Consider the following 19,815-nt stretch of genomic DNA (forward strand, 5'->3'; position numbering starts at 1 on the left):
CTGTCCAAAGTTAACAAAAAATAATCTTTGGCCCTTGTGACAGTAGAAAGAGGCCTTGGTTTGAGGGGATACTGCATGTGACTTCTCTGTACCGCCATTCCTTCCTGCATTGAAAAAAGAAAGTAATACCATCCAGTCTCCTTTCTTTTCTTCTTCCACTTTGGTGCCCACGATCACAGCCTAAGGGCATCCTGCTGAAGGTCTGAATAAAGCTGGGGCCTGGGATTGGGCTACATCTATTTGCAGAGGGATTGCCTTTTTCTAACTGGCCTAAGCACCACATTCCCATAAAGTGGTGCTCTAAATGTGAGAGATCAGAAGAGCATGGCACAGAGTAGGTGCTCAATACAGAAGGATATAATTCTTAAGAACGCTGCACTGCACAATTATACAAACTACAATTACTACAAAATGAAGCTTGTAACAGCCACAAAACGCCAACCTAGAATGTATCTGTAATTCTTATGAAAAGGCCGCACTTACTCCCGACACTTGCAAAACCGCCCTGGATCTTACTGTAAAATTCTTGGAAACTGCCAGGATATTAAGATAATCAGGTATTTATAGCTGTGGTGAAAATTACTGCAATTGTTATTTAAGGATACTGCACAGTGCTGGGAAAAAATAGAGAAACGTCACTGGCGCTATCAAGTTACAAACTATCTTTAGTAGGAAAACAGTAATTTCCATACGATTTTTTTTTTAACTGCATTAAAGTGTTAAAACTGCTTCTTCCTTACCCACGGAAGAAAACTTACGGTTTTAATTGACAAACCATTTCTTCCAGAATTTGTCAAACAGCATCTACCTCACCATCCCCTTCGTGAGTCAGGCACTGCTTTGGCCTTGGTGACGTGTTTGCTTTGCGCTCTCTGCTCTCGCGGCCACCCAGGCAGGAGAACCAGGCAAAGATGCACGAAGAGTCCGGGCTCTGCCCAGGACCGGGCGCAGAATCACATTTTTAAACCAAAATTCAGCTGGACCCCTTGCAGCGATCTCTACAAGGGGCCACGGGGACTCAGCTCCCCTACGTTGTCCTCACTCAGCTAAGATTGCCCCTCCATGTGGCTGGGTTGAACCACTGCAGGGCAGATTAGTTCTCCGGGGTTCTCCATTGGGAGACACTCTATAATCACCCGGAGCTTTTAAAAAATACCGATGCTCTTTGCCTCCTGGGACTCCATCAGCCTCCGGGTGAGGGGAGAGGTCACATAGGACTGTCTAGTTAGTTCGACCCGCTCAAGCATTATTATTGGCAGGACGCAACGCATCTGGGACTTGCCTTCCGACCACTTGGGCGTGGAGATCATCGCCCTCTTGCACTGGCACCTCCCGCACTTCCCCCGCCTCCCCCGCCTCCCCGCCTCCCCCGCCTCCCCCGCCTCCCCCGCCTCCCCCGCCTCTCCGCTGCCCGGCGCTCTGGCGCAGGCGCTCCGGGGCTCCGAGTCCCGCGGGAGTGCAGTGACGGAGTCAAGGGCCCGCCTCCCAACTGGGAGGTAGGTGTGGGCTAGGAACTGGCCTCGGCCGTGGAGGGTGGGGGTGCGTGCTGCTGCTTAGGACGCCCCAGCGGCTCTGTGGGGCGCGCAGCACGCGGCTCCAGGGACTGGTGGTCCCGACGCGGCTGGGCGTTGCGCGGATGGCCCTGCTCCGGTGTCCCGCGCTCGCTCTCCTCCTCCTCGTCTTCACTGTTGCGCTCAGGTGCCAGGAAGAGGCCCAGCCCACCGACTGGAGAGCCACCCTGAAGACCATCCGGAATGGCGTTCACAAGATCGACACGTACCTGAACGCCGCCTTGGACCTCCTGGGAGGCGAGGATGGGCTCTGCCAGTATAAGTGCAGTGATGGTGAGAGGGAACCCCGCACTGCGAGGCCCACGCTTCCAGGGCTGCTGGGGGGACGGAGGGCGTGGAGTGTGAGATGCGCGGCAGACCTTGACGCTGTCCTCTGGCCATGGAAGCACCTCACCACTGATAGAATCTTGCGATTTTTGTCATTGAGCCACCTGGTTACAAGTCGCACCTCTATTGTTAGAATGTGAGACATCGCCTGAGTGTGCGCTCGCCTCTCTGTTTTCATTGCTTCTGAGTTTTCTTTTTTTGTTTGCTGTTGCACAAAGTTGCCTAAGAACTTGGTGACATGTGCATCATGGGAATGGAGTGAAAACACTGATTTTAGCTCTATATTTTAGCTCCTTAAATTAGTCCGCTGAACATGCAAAACATACTGAGAATTTTAAAGTCATGATGGTTTAACTTTATCAAGAATTGGATTTAATATTTTTTTCTGCAAAGCTACAGAAAATACATGGCGACCTTTGTACAGACTTTTCGTGTACTCTATTGTTGAGAAAGAGTTCCGATAACTCCTCTATAAAATTAGTCTATAAAAACTTGACAGTAATTTTCTTTCCTTGGATATCAGTGATGCCTCCTCCTCGTTGTAGGTTAATATAGTTAATATAATTGTTTTGATTTATGTTTTCATTTTTTTTAACTTTAAGTATGCTTGAATCTGAGAACTTGTTCGGTATTTTGGCAAGAGATCTTTCTTGTAATAGTTCAGATAAAGTACTTGTACTTCTCTTTGGATATTCCAAATGCTAAGGTAATGCTTGGGAGATCATGTTTCCAGTAAGAGTAGACAAGTTCTGGGCCTATTAATGCTTGGCAGCTCAAAAGAATAGGTAGCTCGATGACTGATGGTGAAACCAGATTGTAGGAAAATTTAAATCTACTGGATATCATGTAAAACTCTGATGCCACCTGCTGCCTGTAATTCTCAAAATAATTTCTAGTTTTATGTTAATGAAGTTAAAGAATGGGCTATAGTTTATATGATATGAAGTTGTAAATATTTCATTTCTTCCTAAACTTATTACCAAATGTTACCAGTATGCAATCTGGAAAGATGCTTTTGTTCTTATACAGGTTGTTTGGATGAATAAGTGAGAAATTTGAAGATTAAATGGTTGCCTTTCCTCAGGCGGTTGTCCCAGTTTCACTTAGTTATCTCCATTAACAATACAAATATATGAGTGCCTGTTGTGTGTTAGGTGTTCTATCAGTTGGAGATTCAGTATTGAACAAAACAGACAAAATTTCTGTCCCTGTAGCTTACATTCTAGTGGGGGGAGAGAGTCAGTAAACTAATAAACAAGTAAAATAAGCCGAATGTGCAGTGTATGTAGGTATGAAGTGCTTCAAGAACAATAAAGCAGAGAAAACATCATTGGCAGTGTTGGAAGGGAGTTTACTGTTTTATATTGGCTGTTCAGGGAAATGCTCACTGATGAGATACTTGAGAAGTTGGAAAATGGAGAAGGTGATGATCTGGGGAAAGAACACTCCAGGCAGAGGAACAGCAAGTGTAAAGACCTGAGGGGAAAGGCGAGTCAAGGAAGACTCCAAAGGTGTTGGCCTGAGCCAGAGGAAGGATGTAGTTGCCATTTACAGAGATAGGAAACTTGGAAGGAGTAGTCTTCATAAATTTATTATGTATGAGTCAAAGGTTCTAAAGTTTATGCGTCGCTATATTTAAAATAGCTCGGAAGTTGAATGGCTACAATTCCTATTAAAAAAAGATTATTTTAATTTTCCTTTTGCTTAACCCTTTTTTATCCTTTCACAAGCTGACCTAAATATACCATTCGGAGTTTGGAGCAATGTCTCCAGCATGAAAACACAAATGAATGTGATAATTTAGGAGGTGGTATGATTCAGTGAAAATCCTTTTGTGTCTTAGTAACTACTGTCTGCATAGGACTGTGGTTCCAAGTCAGTCACCACACTGATCATTCCAACATAATGAAAATTGTTCTTTAGTCGCTGTTACTTGAAGAAGTCTCCCTGGAACACTGTTTCAGCCTTTCATATATTTGGAATGCAAGTGAACAAATCAGGACCAAAGAGAAACAGACAAATCCCAGAGCTAGAGGAGCATGTTTTTAAAACTATGAATGTCATTAATTTTTTCAGTGATTTATGTTGGGAATAAGAAGGATCAAGGGAGGTAGGGGAACAATGAAGGAGCAGCATGACAGGAACAGGAATTCAGACCAAAAGATGATGGTTGTTCTGTCCAGGTTGGTAGCAGCAAAGGTGGTGAGAAGTGGTTGAATTTTGGACTTATTTTGAAGAAGGAGCCTAACAGAGTTGCTGATGGCTTAGAAGGAGGGTGTGAGTAGAATCAAAAATGACTACAAAGTTTTTGGCTTGAACAGTTGGGAGGATGGAGTTACTATTAACTGAAATGGGGAAGACCAGGGGAAAAGCAACTTTGGGGTCATTAGTAAAAATAATAGCATATTTGCATTCTTTTGAGAATGATTCAGTAAAGAGTTAAAAAAAAAAATGATGAAAGAGAGAGGAAGGAGATTTGTTGGAGTCATGTCCTTAGGTTCTAGTTCATAAACAGAGAGATTGACCGAGAGCACAGATGGCATATTCCTGTTAATAGGGACAGAGGTAGTGGATACAGGCAAGGATGCCAGTTAGGGGGGTAGATGCTCAAGTTCTCTTCTGATTGCCTCCGTTTTCTCAGTGATGTAGAAATCAAGGCCATCAGTTGAGAGGGAGGGAAGATGGGAATGGGAAGTGTTGGAGATTTGAGGAAAATATGAAGAGAATGGACTAGAAAAATAAAGTAGCATATGGGCACTATGGAGGTGCCTAATCATGAAGTTAAAGTCTCACGTTTTGGGGAAAGCAGGTTGGGATTTTACACTGTGCTTCCTGCCAAGCACTGGGGAGATCTTTGTGTGACCCAATGGCCTTCCCCTTGTGCTCCTCATCGGCTTCAGTGTCTTTCAGGTGAAAGAAATTGGTCTGTTTGAAAGTATTTACATCAAATTAAGAAAAATCTGTAGAAAAGAACTGTTGCTGTGTCAGTCCAGGCAATCTTTGGATTTCAGCTGTCCATACAGGTGATAAAACATACAGCAGTTGTAGAGAGGAGCAGTACCTTAAGTCAAAAAGTGAAATAAGTGAATAGTATTTTCATGTAGTTATGCACAGTGGATTTGCTTTTTAAATTCTTCTCCCCTTCTAATTTTTTCCTCAGCTTTCTCTATCTCCTTACAAATTTCGGGGACAGTCTTTCAGGTGAATACATTATGGCTTTAGTTTAATTCAGATGTTGTTTCTTCTATTAATGAGTTTCTGGTTGCTTTGTGTGTTAGTCTGCTCAGGCTGCAATAACAAAATACCATAGACCAGGTGACTTAAACAACAGACACTTATTTCCTACAGTTCTGGAGGCTGGAAAGTCTAAGATTAAGATTTGGAGAGGCAATTAAGATGGCGGAAGAATGAATGGAAATCACACTGACTTCCTCCCAGGACCAATCTGGAATTACAATTAAATTGTGGGGAAATCACCTGGAACAAACAACTGAGCAATAGTGAGAGAGGAGCCTTATAACCTCGCATAGACAGAAGAATCAGCTTTAGCAAAACCTAACTGGTAAGAAGTGCGGTATAGACTTGAGAAGGCAGACATGCGCCCATGGATGGCAGCACCAGAAGGATATTGAAAGGGCAAGTTGGATCCCCCTGAGAAGAATGGGGTCTAAACCATAAGCAGGGATCTTCAGCCTACAGCACCAGAGCCCAAAAAGTACAGATAACAACCAACTGTGAAAAGCGGCAGGGTTGCTCTCTGCCAGAGACAGGCATCTGGAGACAGGAAGAGCTGTTTAAAGGGGCCATGCATGAATTTTTATTTGAAGCCACTTACCCTGGTTTCTGGCAAAAGTGGGGGCAGAGTGGGCTAGAGATGCTAGAGGAGAGACTGCAGAAGGAGGCTTTGGGGAGAGAACTGAGAGAGTAGCCGATGGGATCCCAGTGCTGGCTCATGCCCCCTTGCCATATGGCAGCAGCCATCTTGCTCAGGCAGACCACTCCTCTGAGCAGCAACAGCGTAAGAGAATACTGCCCCTAAGAGGGACTCTGCCTTGGCCTAGTGGTGCTAAATGAAGCCTGATAGCTGAGTACAGAGTGGCAGCCACAGATCGTAGATCCCTGGCTAAAGGGGGTGCAGAGTGGTCTAGAGACACTTGAGGAGAGACTGGAGATGGAGGCTTTGGGGTGAGAACGGAGAGACTAGCAGGCGGGATCCTGGTACTGACTCATCCCTCACACAGCAGCAGCCCTCTGGCTCAGGAAGCCCACTCCCCTGAGCAGCAACAGCATGAGAGGATCCAATAACCCTGCCACCAAGAGGGACACTACCCTGCCCTGTGGTGTCAAAGCCTGACTGCCGAGTGCAGAGTGACTAGATTAACAGCAGAAGGAGACAGCCACAGACAGTAGATTCCTGGAAGTCTCGAACAGACTGCCTAAGGCCAGACAGGGTCAACATCTGACATCATCAGAGGCAGATCCAGAAAGAAAAAACAGAAATCCCCTACCATAGAAGTTCACAGGACAAAGTCAGGAAATCAAGACAGATCAATTTAAGAAGCAGAAGCAAAAAAGAAGAGTCTCACAAATACTGGGAAGACAAAGAAACACCCCCCCCACAATCAAACGGAAAGGAGGAATCCCCAGAAGTAGAACTAAATGAAATAGAGCCAAGTAAACTATCAGATATCGAGTTCTAAACAACGGTTCTAAGGAAGCTCAATGAGCTCAGTGAACTCAGGGAGAACTACAAAAAACTACAGGGGAACTACAAGGAACTTACTGCAAACTATATCAGCATGAAAAAGGACATAGAAACTATCAATAAGAGACAAGAAGGAATGAAGAACACCATTTCTGAATTGAAGAACCCAGTAGAAGGAATCAAAAGTAGGCTCGATTAAGCAGAGGAACAAATCAGCGAGCTGGAGGATAAGGTAGAAAAAAAAGCTCCCAGAAAGAGCAAGAAAATGAAAAAAGACTCAAAAGAATGAAGAGGCATTTAGGGAAATGCAGGACAACCTGAAACATAATAATATCTGTATAATAGGGATACCAGAAGGAGAAGAAGAGGAGCAAGGGCTAGAGAACCTGTTTGAAAAAGTAATGATGGAAAACTTCCCTAATTTGAGGAGAGAAGAAGTCACATAAGTCCAGGAAGCACAGAGGGCCCCATTCAAGAGGAACCCAATGAGGCCCACTCCAAGACATATCATCATTAAAATGGCAAATATCAAAGACAAACAGAGAATTCTAAAGGCAGCAAGGGAGAAACAGGTAGTAACATATAAGGAAGCCCTGATATGGCTAGCAGCTGACTTCTCAACGGGAACCCTGCAAGCCAGAAAGGAATGGCAAGAAATATTCCAAGTCATGAAAAGCAAAGGCCTGCAACCAAGACTGCTCTACCCAGCAAAGTTCTCAATTAAAATGGAAGATGAAATAAAGAGCTCTCAGATGAAAGAAGGCTAAAGGCTTCTTTACCAGCATTGGCTCTACCAGAAGGTTACCAGAAGGCTTTACCAAACCAGCATTGCAAAATATGCTAAAGGGACTGCTTTAAGAAGATGAAGAAAAAGAGTCTATGAATACCCAGTTTCCTTTGACTGGGTATTCATAGACTCTTCCCAGTCACCAATACTTGATATTACCAATATTTTTAATACTTATTAATCTGCTTGTGACAGTGATGTTATTTTAATTATTACTTTATTATTTTTTTAAACTAAACCTGTTTTTGTATATTTGTTGCCTATTTCTATTATTCTTAAAAAGCTTTAGATGACTTTTTGGTATTCTTTATCCATTTTTTGACTGTTTGTAGAATTTTTTCCCTAAAAAAAAAATTAACTTTTTTAGATGTGTTGCAGATACTTTCCTATTCTATTTCTATTACTTGTCCTTTAACTTTTATATATTTATGTGTATATATATATTTAGATGTTTAATATAGTCATATTGTCAATATTTTACTATATAGCCTCTGGGTTTGAATATTTTACTTCAGGGTAAGAAGAATATTAGTTTGTATTTTCTCCTAAAACTCCCTAGAATTTACATATTGATTTTTTTAACTCACCTGAATATTTTTTGTATAATGTGGGAAATAGGGCTCAACACTTGTTTTATTTCAAGTAACATTGGTCCATACACCTTATTTGTTGAATAAGCCTATTTTCCCCATTGATTTGAAATATCAATTGAATCATATATTACATTGTTAGACAGATATATACATTTGTTTCTATAATGCTCATTTTATTTCATTGATCTACTTGATTATTTCTGTGCTGGTGTCATGTTGTTTTAATTGCTGAGACTTTATAATGGATTTAAATTTTTTAATATTTTATAATGGATTTTGACATTTAAAAAATAAAATCAATCTGCATTTTAAAAAAAAGAAAGAAAGAAGGAACTCCTACCTCTTCTGACAACATGAATGGAACTGGAGAATATTATGCTACGTGAAGTAAGCCAGTTGGTGAAAGACAAATACCGTATGATCACCTGTAAGTGGAATCTATTCAACAAAATAAACTAACGAACCAAATAAACCACAGGCAAGGAAACATGGAGCAGACGGAAAGTGACCAGAGAGGATGGGGAAGGAGGACAATGGTAGAAAGAAGGAGAAGGGACTAGACAAAGAACATGTATGAATGACCCATGGACATGGGCAACAGAGTGGGAATGACTGTGAGAGCGGGGGGTTGGGTGGGATGGGTGGACGAGGGCAAAGGGGGAAAAAAAAGATTTGGCCAACACTGTTGTATGTTCCTGACTTGCAGCCTTACTGCGTGGAGGTTGGCAGGGTTTGAACGGGAAACACGTTCTCTGGTGTCTCTTCTTACAAGGGTACTAATCCCATCAGGTGGGACTCACTCTTGTGACCTCATCTAAACCTAGTTTCCTCCCAAAAGCTCCATTACCAGATACATTAGGGGGTTATGGCTTCAACAAAGGAATTGAGGGGGAGGGTGGTACACAGTGCAGTTCACACAGCACTTCACCACCACCAGTAGAACTGTTAATTTTTTTTTAATGTTCAGCTGCTTATAACACCACTCATAAAAGATTTTAAGTTATATTAATACATTTGTAATTCTGGTGTCCATATCAACTTAATGTTTAATAAAGAACTTTCTATATGACTTGTTTGGTTCAGAAACAGTTATTTTAATTTAAAGGTGAATTTAGAACAGCAGAACACTTTAAAACATTTCAGGAAACTAATTTCCAGTTTTTGGTGAAGAGAGCTGTTGTTGTTTATTTGCTTTTGCTGTGGATAAAGAATATTTAGTTTCAGCAAGAAGTGTTTCCCATTTTTTTCATCCAGTAATTTCTTGGGTGCCCACTCTGTGTATCTTCTAAGTGAGCAAGGCAAAGCTCCTGTCCTCATAGGAACTGACTATGTTAATTTTAAGGTCAATAAATGTTGGAATAAAACCAACAAGATGTTTGGAATGGACATGGAAGGGAAAGAGTGCTATTTTAGATGGAGTGAGCAGGGAAAGCCTCTCTGAGGGAGTGACATTAGCAGTTTTCTTCAAAAGAAACAAAAACAAACACACACTTCTTTGCTACATCTGGGGAGCCAGTTTACCACCATTTACTTCATAGTGTTAATGCCCAATGTTTCACATACTCTAGAACTTGGTGCTTTATTTTTCCATTTTATTAACTTCTCAGGGCAGTTTTAACCACTAGTCCTGTGTGAGACAACCACCTCCTCTATCCTCGCCCCTTCATTCTCATTTTTGCCAGCCAAATTTCTCTGAACTATCTCTGTTTCTCTTTATTCACCTGTAGTGGGTATGGTCGGGGTTTTTCCCCCCAACTTAGTTACAGCTGAAACATATGCTAACTGTCCCAGGCTGTATTAATACAAGTACTTTTTGGTATTCAGTTTGTCATTTTAAAGATGTGACAAACCAGGACTGATCAGTTTTTGGAGGCTGTTGAGCTCATCAAACTCAAAAGAGACTGAAGGATGAACAATAGCACCAGTTTATCTATTTATAATGAGTATTATAATTGGCATGGGGATTAGCCTTCCAAGTCTTTGGCTCATTCATTCATCAACAAATAGTGATTGAGAGTCTAACCATGTGCCAGGCTCTGTCCTAGACATTGGGGTTCAAAACAGAAATTCCTGCCCTCAAGGAGTTTATATTTTAGTGTTGGCGACAGATAATAGATGAAGTAAGTAGGTTAGTGGTATAGTATGTTAGGAGGTCATAGCGCGCTACAGACGGTGTGGACAGAGAAGCCCTCGCTGAGAAGGTGAAGGAGTAACTAGGTGTCAGGAGGAAGAGCATGCATGTAGAGGAACAGCAGGTTCAGTGGCACTGTGGCACCTGGAGTATCTGAGCAACAGCAGAGGTCAGATGTGATGGGAAGGAGTGAGGAAGAGAGGAAGGGGAGAGAGAATAGTAAGGAGATGAGGACAGAGAAGTCAAGGTGTCGGGGGCAGATCTACACAGGGCTTATAGACGCTGAGAGGACTTAGGCTTTTATTCTGAATAAGATGAGACGCCATCGGTGGGATTTTGGCAGAGGAAAAATTGCGTCTGACATATTTGAATAGAATCACTTAGGTGCAGTGTTGATAATGGACTGTACCTGGAGGAGGGATGAGGAGGGGAACCAAAGGAGGGAGACTAGTTAGGGGCTTATGACCGTAATCTAGGGTGGCTTGGAGCAGGCTGGTAGCAGTGGAAGTGATTTGTCAGAGTGATCTGTATTTTACTTGAAGAGAGATGTTTCTTAACTACCTTTCAACATTTAAAATGGATTATCTTTCACCTTGTTACTGAACCATTGGTGCCATTAGGGAGAGTATAGCTGGAATAATGTAGCTTACCAAGTTTATTCCTGACTTTTTCTCTTAGCTGTCGAAGGGGTGTATTTCTGAAATGATTGGCTGGAGTCTGGGCTAGCGTGTGTAGTCCTGTAAGGTCTTATAATAGTATAAAGCTTTTATATTAAGGTAGAGAAGAACCTCTTATCTGCAGTTTTGCTTCATGCCTTTTCATTTACCCACAGTCAACCTGTGTGTGAAAATATTAATGGAAAATTCTGGAAATAAACAATTCATAAGTTTTAAACTACACGCCATTCTAAACACCTCACTTCATCTCATCACATAGGCATCGTATCATCTCACATCATCACAAGAAGGATGAGTACAGCACAGTAAGGTATTTTGAGACCATATTCACATAATTTTTATTACAGCATATTGTTATAATTGTCCTACTTTATTGTTAGTTATTGTTAAGTGTTAATGTACTTAATTTATAAATTATATGCAGTAATTATATATCACTTATAAATCAATTATAATTTTTATACAAGTTATGTTTATATAAATTTATAAATTATATATAATTACTGTATATAATTTATAAATTAAACTTTATCATAGGTATGTGTGCATAAGGGGAAAATGTAGCGTATATAGGATTCAGTATTATCTGTAGTTTCAGGCATCCACTGGGTAAGGACTACTGTAATTAAATGGTCATTAATGCCACGTCTTCCTTAATTTTAGGCTCCAGCTTAGCAACTGGTTAGTTAGTCATTATTGAAATTTGTGTGAAATGGAGCATTGGCTAAAAGATAGGAAAATACAGCTCTTGCCCTATAGGTTTTAACTTAAAAATGTAAGTGTTAGAATGTACAGGAAAATAAGATGGATTTCTTTCATACATATGGAACATATCTGGCATATAACCTCTGAAATCTCCAGAAGTCCAGAATAAGCTTTTGTATGTTTTATATGGTGTAGTTTTACAAATATAATTATATTTTATGAACCACCGCCATACATTTTATACACGACCACAAATGTGTATGTACACATTTATACATATTTCACTGAAGGAGAAATAAAAGAATAAGGTGGACAAATTAACATTCTTAAAGCTCATCAGAATAAAGACATTCACTTATATCAGCATCCAAATATTAAGTATTTCCAAGGCTAGTCTAGGTGTAGACCTTTTTGCATATGTATTTTCTATCATATTTGAAAATTAATTGTGACAACATTTATATTTTATAGGATCTAAGCCTTTCCCACGTTATGGTTATAAACCTTCCCCGCCGAATGGATGCGGTTCTCCACTATTTGGTGTTCATGTAAATATTATTTTTTATTTAATAAGTTTTACAGTTGTTAGGCTATTTAATACTATTGATAATACAAAATATCAATGTGTTCTCAGGTTCACAAATAATTTTACTTGCTGTAATAGTGATTAGGTATATTCTTTTATACCTAAAAAGTCCTAACAAAACTAAATGTTGTAAAATTCATTTTATTTTTTAACCTTGTAGATGTTCATACCATTTAACTGATATTTCCTCATGCCACAAATATGATTTATTATAGAAGAAATACTACTTAGGCTGAAAAGTATAGCTAAGGCATAATATTTTCTACATTAAAACTAGGCTGAGTAGGATAGCTGTGTGTTTGTCGTAAGGGAAGCTGGATCTGAGCCCAGTATTATGGGGAAAAATGTTTATGAGAGTGGTTCTTAGACACATGGGTTTTACATATAAAGTTATTTAAATTAGTTAAAGATAAAGTATAGATGCGAAGGAGCAGTATCTTTCGGTAGTGGAGGAATACTTAAAGATTAAACCTCAAAACAACAAACAAAATTTGAGTTGTAGGAGCTTAAAAATTTTCAATGCCATTTCATATAAAGTACATTTTATTGGAGGAGGAGGTACAAAATACTTTGGAATATCCAAAAATCCTCCTTGCCCAGCGCCTGGGGAACTCTAAATGCTCTTAGATTTACCTTTCTGTTTTTAAAACTATGTTTTGTGCTTTGGGCAATTGGAAGTTGTGTTTGCTACCAGCAGGCAACTGTAAATATTCTACCATTGCCAACCAGGGAGCTCTAAGTCCTGGCCAAGAGGGAGATCACAGAGTAATGTGGGGGGAGTGAGGACAGTCATGGAGAGAAATATAAGACGGAAAACATTCGTAGGCAGAAATGGATTTTAGTGATTATATAGCAGTCGTTGTCATGGATTTTTCCCTGGTATTTGAATGCAGAACTTCAGCAGAGGAGTTGTGACTCTCAACAGTAATCCATCCAAATGCCTCTTTCAGCTTAATATTGGCATCCCTTCCCTGACAAAGTGCTGCAACCACCATGACAGGTGCTATGAGACCTGTGGCAAGAGCAAGAACGACTGTGATGAGGAGTTCCAGTACTGCCTCTCCAAGATCTGCCGAGGGGTGCAGAAAACGCTAGGACTAGCTCAGCATGTTCAGGGTGAGGATCATCTGGCGGGATGGGGATGAGTGCAGTTCGTCAAGTTTTAATTGCATGCTTTATGTTTTAGGATAGGACTTACCCAGTAGAAATCTTACACTCTATATTACAGTACCCATTGTAACACAGCCTCTTCGGTTTTCTGAGATGAGGACTCAATGACTTTGTACTCTGAAATGATTTATAATCGTGGAAGCAAAAAGTATTAGGAAACTGTGGGAGGAGGGTTTGTGAGGCAGAGAAGAGTTCATGCAAGTTCTTGGAAACCCTGGATCCAGTGAGTTAAAAGTAGAGCACATTGGATTTGGAGTAGGAAGTTCTAGAAGATTTGAGTCTTAACTCTGTCTCTTCACATGTATGTGTCTTGAGGGTCCCCAAGACAACCCCCAGGTTCAGCGGTTTGCTAGGAAGATTCAGGACTCAGCATATAGTCTTAGTCACAGTTATGATTACTACAGTGAAGAGGTACAACGCAAAAATCAGCAAAGCGAAAAGGCACTTTGCTATCTCGTTTATAAATGAGAATGATGACACCCATCTCAGAGAGTCAGAAGAGTCAAATGAGATATTTGTGGACATGCACATCATTGCACACTTGCTGTCAGTTATGAGATTTCTTTACTGTCAAGCCAAAGAATGTACCACACATTGAAAACAAGAAGAAAGGCAGTGAGAAGGGGCACAAAAAGAAACATTTTTAAATACTTTGCATAACAGACTACCTTACTTCAGATACATGTTTATTGATGTCTACAAAAGTCCAAAGAAGTAGGGGCCGTTTTTCAAGGAAGGAAACTGAGGCTCAGAAAGAACTAACTTGCTCCAACTGATAGACTTCTGACTCTGAAACTTGTGTTCTGTCTGCCGCAGTATTCCCCAAATAGTTTCATAGGTCTGACCCTAAACCCTTACTAATAACTGTCAAAGAAGAAATCACTACTCCTAGTGAAACTTGAACTCACCCCCTCTGAACCCCTCTCATGCTTTTGGCTAAGGTAAACTTCTACAGCTGAAACATAGGGGCATGTATTTCCTGTTTTCTGATCTGAGGTCATACTAACATAGCTAAATGATGAAACCAAATTCCTTGCAATCTTTTATTTAATAATCATGGCCTTTACAGCTCTGTGATTGGTTGTGTTCCTTAACGGCACAGTCTTTTGGGGAGCTTTGATAATGTGATGATTTTGTAATGAAAAGTCTCTTAACATGAATATTTGAAACTGGAACTATTTGGACAACTAAAAGCCGCTCTGTGCTCTCTCTCTCTCTCTCTAAATAGAGTGTATTAAGATAACCTCACCCGGGTGTTCCAAAGTAAATCCATTATCTTTTCTATAGCCTTAAATTTTTTTTTTCTTAAGCCCTACCAGAGGAAAAACACTTTGATTCCTATCGCCCATCCCAAGCTAAATTTGGGTGTTGGTCAAAGAAAGAGATTTGGGTCCATTTACTTTAAGCATCTTAAATGATGTGTGATCAGTTCTTAGAAGCCATTGGCCAGAATTAAATGTTTTGATGTTTCTCTATTTTTAACCTTTATTTTTTCCACATCTAAAAATCTTCCCTTGAAATGCAAATTTAAGAGTGTTATCAGGTGTCTCTAACAGTGATATCTTTCAGATAAGAGGAAAGGTAACAGTGATGAACTGGTCGATCAGTCCTATTGAGAGAAACTTGTTTGCCTAGTACAGAAAATTGGGTTGAACTGTTGCATGCAAAGAGCCTTTATGTGCGTTGCTTATGTTTCTGGTTTGCGAAGACTTTCACCAGCATACGTTTAAGTGCCAATGAAGGATGTGCTTGATGCTGCACTGGAACATGTAACATGTGTGAAGAGAGAGCAATGCTTTGACATTTCCCCGCAGTAATGGCACTTTTCTTACTTTGCAGCATGCGAAACAGCAGTGGAGCTCTTGTTTGACAGTGTTATACATTTAGGCTGTAAACCGTACCTGGACAGCCAGCGAGCTGCATGTAGGTGTCACTACGAAGAAAAAACTGATCTTTAAAGAAGATGCTGACAGGCGGTGACAGCAGATAAGGATGGAAGAACATAACCTTTGGCAAAGAACTAATGGTTTTTACAGCATAAAGTTGCCTTATTCTTGTGAAAGGATTATTGTAAGATCTTATTTTGATATTAAAACTAAAAAAACACTTCAAACTAAAGAAAAAGTGGGGGAGGTTATGTTCCTGGATACATCGCTGCCTTAGTGTGCCAGATTGTCTTGACCAGTGCCTTTTTTGTTAATTTACAAAAAAAAAAAAAAGAAGTCAAATGTAAAATTCATTATAATGTCTGTTAAACATTACCTTATTTGGAAATATGGGGAGATCATCACTCAGAAGTGTATTTGTTTACTATAAAATTTTAAATATACATTTATGCCTGGAAGGACCTGACTTTATTTTTTCTCTTTGAATTAATACAAAATACATTGTTTTTCTGTAGCCCATTGAGCATATGAAGAAGTCACACTTCTGTTAATGCAGGACTAATTACAAGGACAAGGTTCCCATGTCTGCTTCTCTTATAAGATCAGAACCATTCGCTGGTGACCTCTTAGGGAGCAAAACCAGGATTCGTAGGTATTATGTAATGTGCTTAGAAAGTGATGTGAACAAAATTCAGAAGCACAGCCTCTCCCATTTTATGAACCACTCCAATGACAAATGTCGTAGTTTTCTATAATCTTTGCCTAAACTGGAGAAAAGATGAGCTTAATGAGACAAGTGAAAAGTTGTTTAACATACGCATCATAGCATTATATTCTGTTATGATTTGGTGTTTATTCCCTAGCTTGCTCCTCATAATAGATTCTGGGATATTTTTATTAGGTGGACTTAATAAAAATTATTCTCGATATTGGTGTTGGGGGGGAGTTTAAGTCCTAACTGTGGGGTCAAAAGGGATGACAAAGCAAGATACAAAGAACTATCTTTTATAAACCTCTCACGTACATGAAAAACTACTAACAGATGTTTAAGAGCAAACCCCACAACCTCAACTGCCTCTGAAAATGTGTATTGAGAGCTTTTCAGAAAGCTCGGTTGTGGTCCTCAACTACTCTTCACTTACCACTGGCTGTTGGCTTTCCTGAGCCCAGAATCCCAAGCCATATATATCTTTTGAGGAACCTGTGGCCAAAGTTGTTAAGACAAACTACTTGGAAAGTCAGAGAAATACACCACCAGGAGAAGTGTTTTTTTCCCAAGTCATTACAGGCAGAATTCAGAAAAAAGAAAAATACATTCTGGAAAAAAGGCCACATTCCTAACTGAACACAGCAGGTCCCCAAAATCATTGATGAGATGATGTAGAAACTTAACGCTTGTTTATATCAGTTAGCCTATGGTTAAAACTGGTTTTGTTACACAAAGTTTCACTTAAAGTTGCAGAACTTATTGACAGTGTAAAGTGAGGACTTACTGTATATGTTATTGCTGAGAACCTAATAGCTACTCAAACTGAGATGGAGGCATCTGTTCTAGGAGATGTGTCCTCTAGTAGACAAGGCAAGTGTATCACACCTCATGGCTAAGTGAACAAACTGGGAACTTAATGTTTGGAACTCTTAATTGATACTTTTCAGACTTTTTTAAAGGACCAGTTTTATAAGCCATTATCAATATTTAATCGCTATCAATATTTACTATTGAAATACTTGACCAAATAACTTGAAACTTATAATAAATTCATGGACTTTCTTGGCAGCATTAGCTTCCTCAGGAAGACAAACTCAGAACGTCTTTTTAAATATTTAATTCATGATCATAAATTATATACAAAAATCAGTAGAGGCTGTTTTTTATATGTTCAGGTTTTTTAAGACTTGTTATCTGGGAATAACTTTAGATTTACAAAAAAAAAATTGCAAAAAAATAACATAAAGACTTCCTCTCTGTTTCCTACCTCTAATGTTAACATTTTAACATAACCATGAAACAGTTGTTAAGAAACCAACATTGGTAATTACTATTAATTAAATTCAACTTTACTTGGATTGTGCTAATTGTTCCACTAATGTCACTTTTCTTTTTCAGGATCCAGTCTAGAATACCACATTGCACTTAGCATGTCTATTTAACCTCTGGTCTATGAGGGCTCCTCAGTCTTCCTTTGTTTTTCATAAACTTGATAATAAAAAGTATTGGTCAGGTGTTTTGTAGAATGTCCCTCATTTTGGGTTTGTCTGATGTTTTCCTCATGATTGGACTGCGGATATGCATTTTTAGGAAGAAAATCACTGAGGTGAAGGGTTCTCATCAAATCACGTGAGTAGTTGAATACTATCAAGTTGATGTTGACGTGGTTAAGAAACTGTCTGTTAAGTATCTGCACTGTAAAGTTATTATTTTCCCTTTCCATACTTTTGTGCACTGGAAGCCAGTCCCCAAGTCCAGTCTATGGGAAGTGGAGGGTGGGCAAGATTAGGTTCCACCCCCTGGAATGGGGCGTGTATCTATATGCAGTGCTTGGAATTCTTCTGTAACAGAGATTTGTGGCCCACCCCAATTTAGTTAGTTATTCATATCATTGTGGACTCTGTATACTTCTGTTACACTCTGGGTAATGTTTATTTTCTTGCTCAAATCATTCCAGCTTGGCTATTGGGAAGTATGTCAGGTTGGCTCCTGGGTCTCTGACACGCCCATCCTTTTGATTTTTGAGCACTTCCATAGTTTCTGGCAAGAAAGTAGGAAAGTTGCTCCAGGCTCATGTTGTATGTTCCCAGCCCTGAAGTCAGCCGCTTCGGTTCCTTTTAATGGAGAATGGTTTCTGATGGAACTTAGAAACTAAGATCTAGGTACAGGATGTGCTTCTTGCTACCAGGTATCACTGCTTCTAGACCCTCCCAGCAAACAGAGCTATAAAATGTACGCAGGGTGGGGCAAAAGTAGGTTTACAGTTGTTCATATAGAAAATAACACAATAATAATACAAGAGTAAACTCTGTTTTTCATGTACTTATAACTATAAACCTACTTTGGCCTCTCCCTATATGTATATTAACATGTATATATCTAAAATTATCTGTGTATATATAAATATACATATATTTGAGTTTATATTGATGTTTTCATCACTTGAATCCTGTACCACGGGCATATATTTAGATTTTAAGGATGGTATTTTCCCTATCCACAGAATAAATTCATTTACAAAAAGCAAAACCAAAAATTTTTTAAAGATTTTATTTATTTTCAGAGAGAGGGGAAGGGAGGGAGAAAGAGAAGGAGAGAAACACTGATGTGTGAGAGAAACGTCGATAGGTTGCTTCTGGCATGGCCCTAACCCGTAACCTGGCCCACAATCTGGGCATGTGCCCTGACCGGGACTTGAAGCAGCAACCCTTTATTTCACAGGCCAGCGCTTAATCCACTGAGCCACACCAAGTTGGTTAAAACACTTTTTAAACCAACCCCCCAAAATAGTTTTAACAGCTCTTTGCAAAAACTGTAATGTTGTTATTTTAAAATAATAAAACTATATAGCTTTCAAATAATGCATATCTCTTTAAAATCTTTTGACACACTTCTTCCAGGCACAGATATGGCTGTGTTCATTTCATTATGAGGTCAAAAGCAAATTAATCACATCTTATGGAGCAGTCTTTCCTTCACTGAAGCCCTAGACGAGTAATACTAGTTAAAAAGTTGTTTTGTTAACTTATAACTAATTCTCCTAATTAAGTACAAAGTACTATTTCTATCAGTATTTATAGAAATACAAGATTATAGGGTCATTATTTTATTCTGGTACAAAACAATAACATTTAACAAAATGAAGATAATGGAGCCTTTCTATAAAAACAATCTTTACCAGATGGACCTCAGTAACTTTGGAGAGTAGAACGAAATCTATCAGGTAAGAGACTTCCACACATACTATATTGCATTGTTCAAAATTCACAGGTATTACCTGCTCCATATTTATTCAAGCTTGTGTAATGATTGGCTATACTTGAAGGAGTCCCTTCAATTTGCTGTTTTTTCTCTGCTTAACCTCACAAAACCAGCCACCTGCTCAAATCATAAATAAAAGTGAAAGAATGAACCAGTGCTATAAGTATATGAAAAATAATTTTTAATAAAAATAACTAAAATTGGGTCAATAGTATCATCTTTGCAGACAAGCCACAGTTAAGTTTGTTTGTTTGCCACAGGCTTATTAGGTTCCCCCCAAATTTTCCAAGTCTCCTTGCTGATAACTTTTCTAACATTTCTTTGTTAGAGGAAGGACAGATCAGGGAGCAGGGGTGGGCTGTCTGTCCAGTAGCTCCCCTCTGGCTGTGAGTGTACTTTCCCCTTTACACTCGGGACTGAAGACTGTATCTGTCTGGCTGAGATAAAACATGGAACATGTCCCACCGGAGCAGAGTGGAACAGACCAGCACAGCGCAAAGCAGACCTGTGCGCAGAGCAAGCAGAGCACAACCTTCCAGGAGCAGAAGTGTTTAGCCAGAGAGGGGCCTTGCCCCAGGTCTGCCTCACAGCCATGCTACTCTCAGCTGTGCTGTATCACAGTTGAGCTGTTTGTGCTGAACAACGTTTCCTTCTTCACTGCACCCTAAATTGGGGGTTTCTGTTGGCCTTGAAGTGGAGCAACAACC

General features: G+C 39.8%; 1 protein-coding gene across 1 annotated transcript; it reads left to right on the plus strand.

The window, feature by feature from the left end:
- The first annotated feature begins 1,478 nt into the window (after nt 1-1,478).
- PLA2G12A (phospholipase A2 group XIIA) lies at nt 1,479-18,053 on the plus strand. The gene is made up of 4 exons (XM_054591624.1): nt 1,479-1,844; nt 11,968-12,044; nt 13,033-13,198; nt 15,092-18,053. Exons 1-4 carry the CDS (start codon nt 1,637-1,639, stop codon nt 15,208-15,210), a joined length of 570 nt encoding a protein of 189 aa, XP_054447599.1. The 5' UTR covers nt 1,479-1,636; the 3' UTR covers nt 15,211-18,053.
- Nucleotides 18,054-19,815: the final 1,762 nt, after the last annotated feature.

This window comes from Pteronotus mesoamericanus, unplaced genomic scaffold (assembly GCF_021234165.1).
Source record: "Pteronotus mesoamericanus isolate MK-2021 breed Mesoamerican mustached bat unplaced genomic scaffold, CSHL_Meso_final scaffold_232, whole genome shotgun sequence".
NCBI classification, from domain to species: domain Eukaryota; kingdom Metazoa; phylum Chordata; class Mammalia; order Chiroptera; family Mormoopidae; genus Pteronotus; species Pteronotus mesoamericanus.

Excerpts from the sequence above, each read along its gene's own strand:
- PLA2G12A (XM_054591624.1), top strand. The coding sequence starts at position 1,637 with ATGGCCCTGCTCCGGTGTCCCGCGCTCGCTCTCCTCCTCCTCGTCTTC. Across the intron at positions 1,845-11,967 it reads CCAGTATAAGTGCAGTGATG|GATCTAAGCCTTTCCCACGT; the intron begins GTGAGAGGGAAC and ends TATATTTTATAG. Across the intron at positions 12,045-13,032 it reads CTCCACTATTTGGTGTTCAT|CTTAATATTGGCATCCCTTC; the intron begins GTAAATATTATT and ends TGCCTCTTTCAG.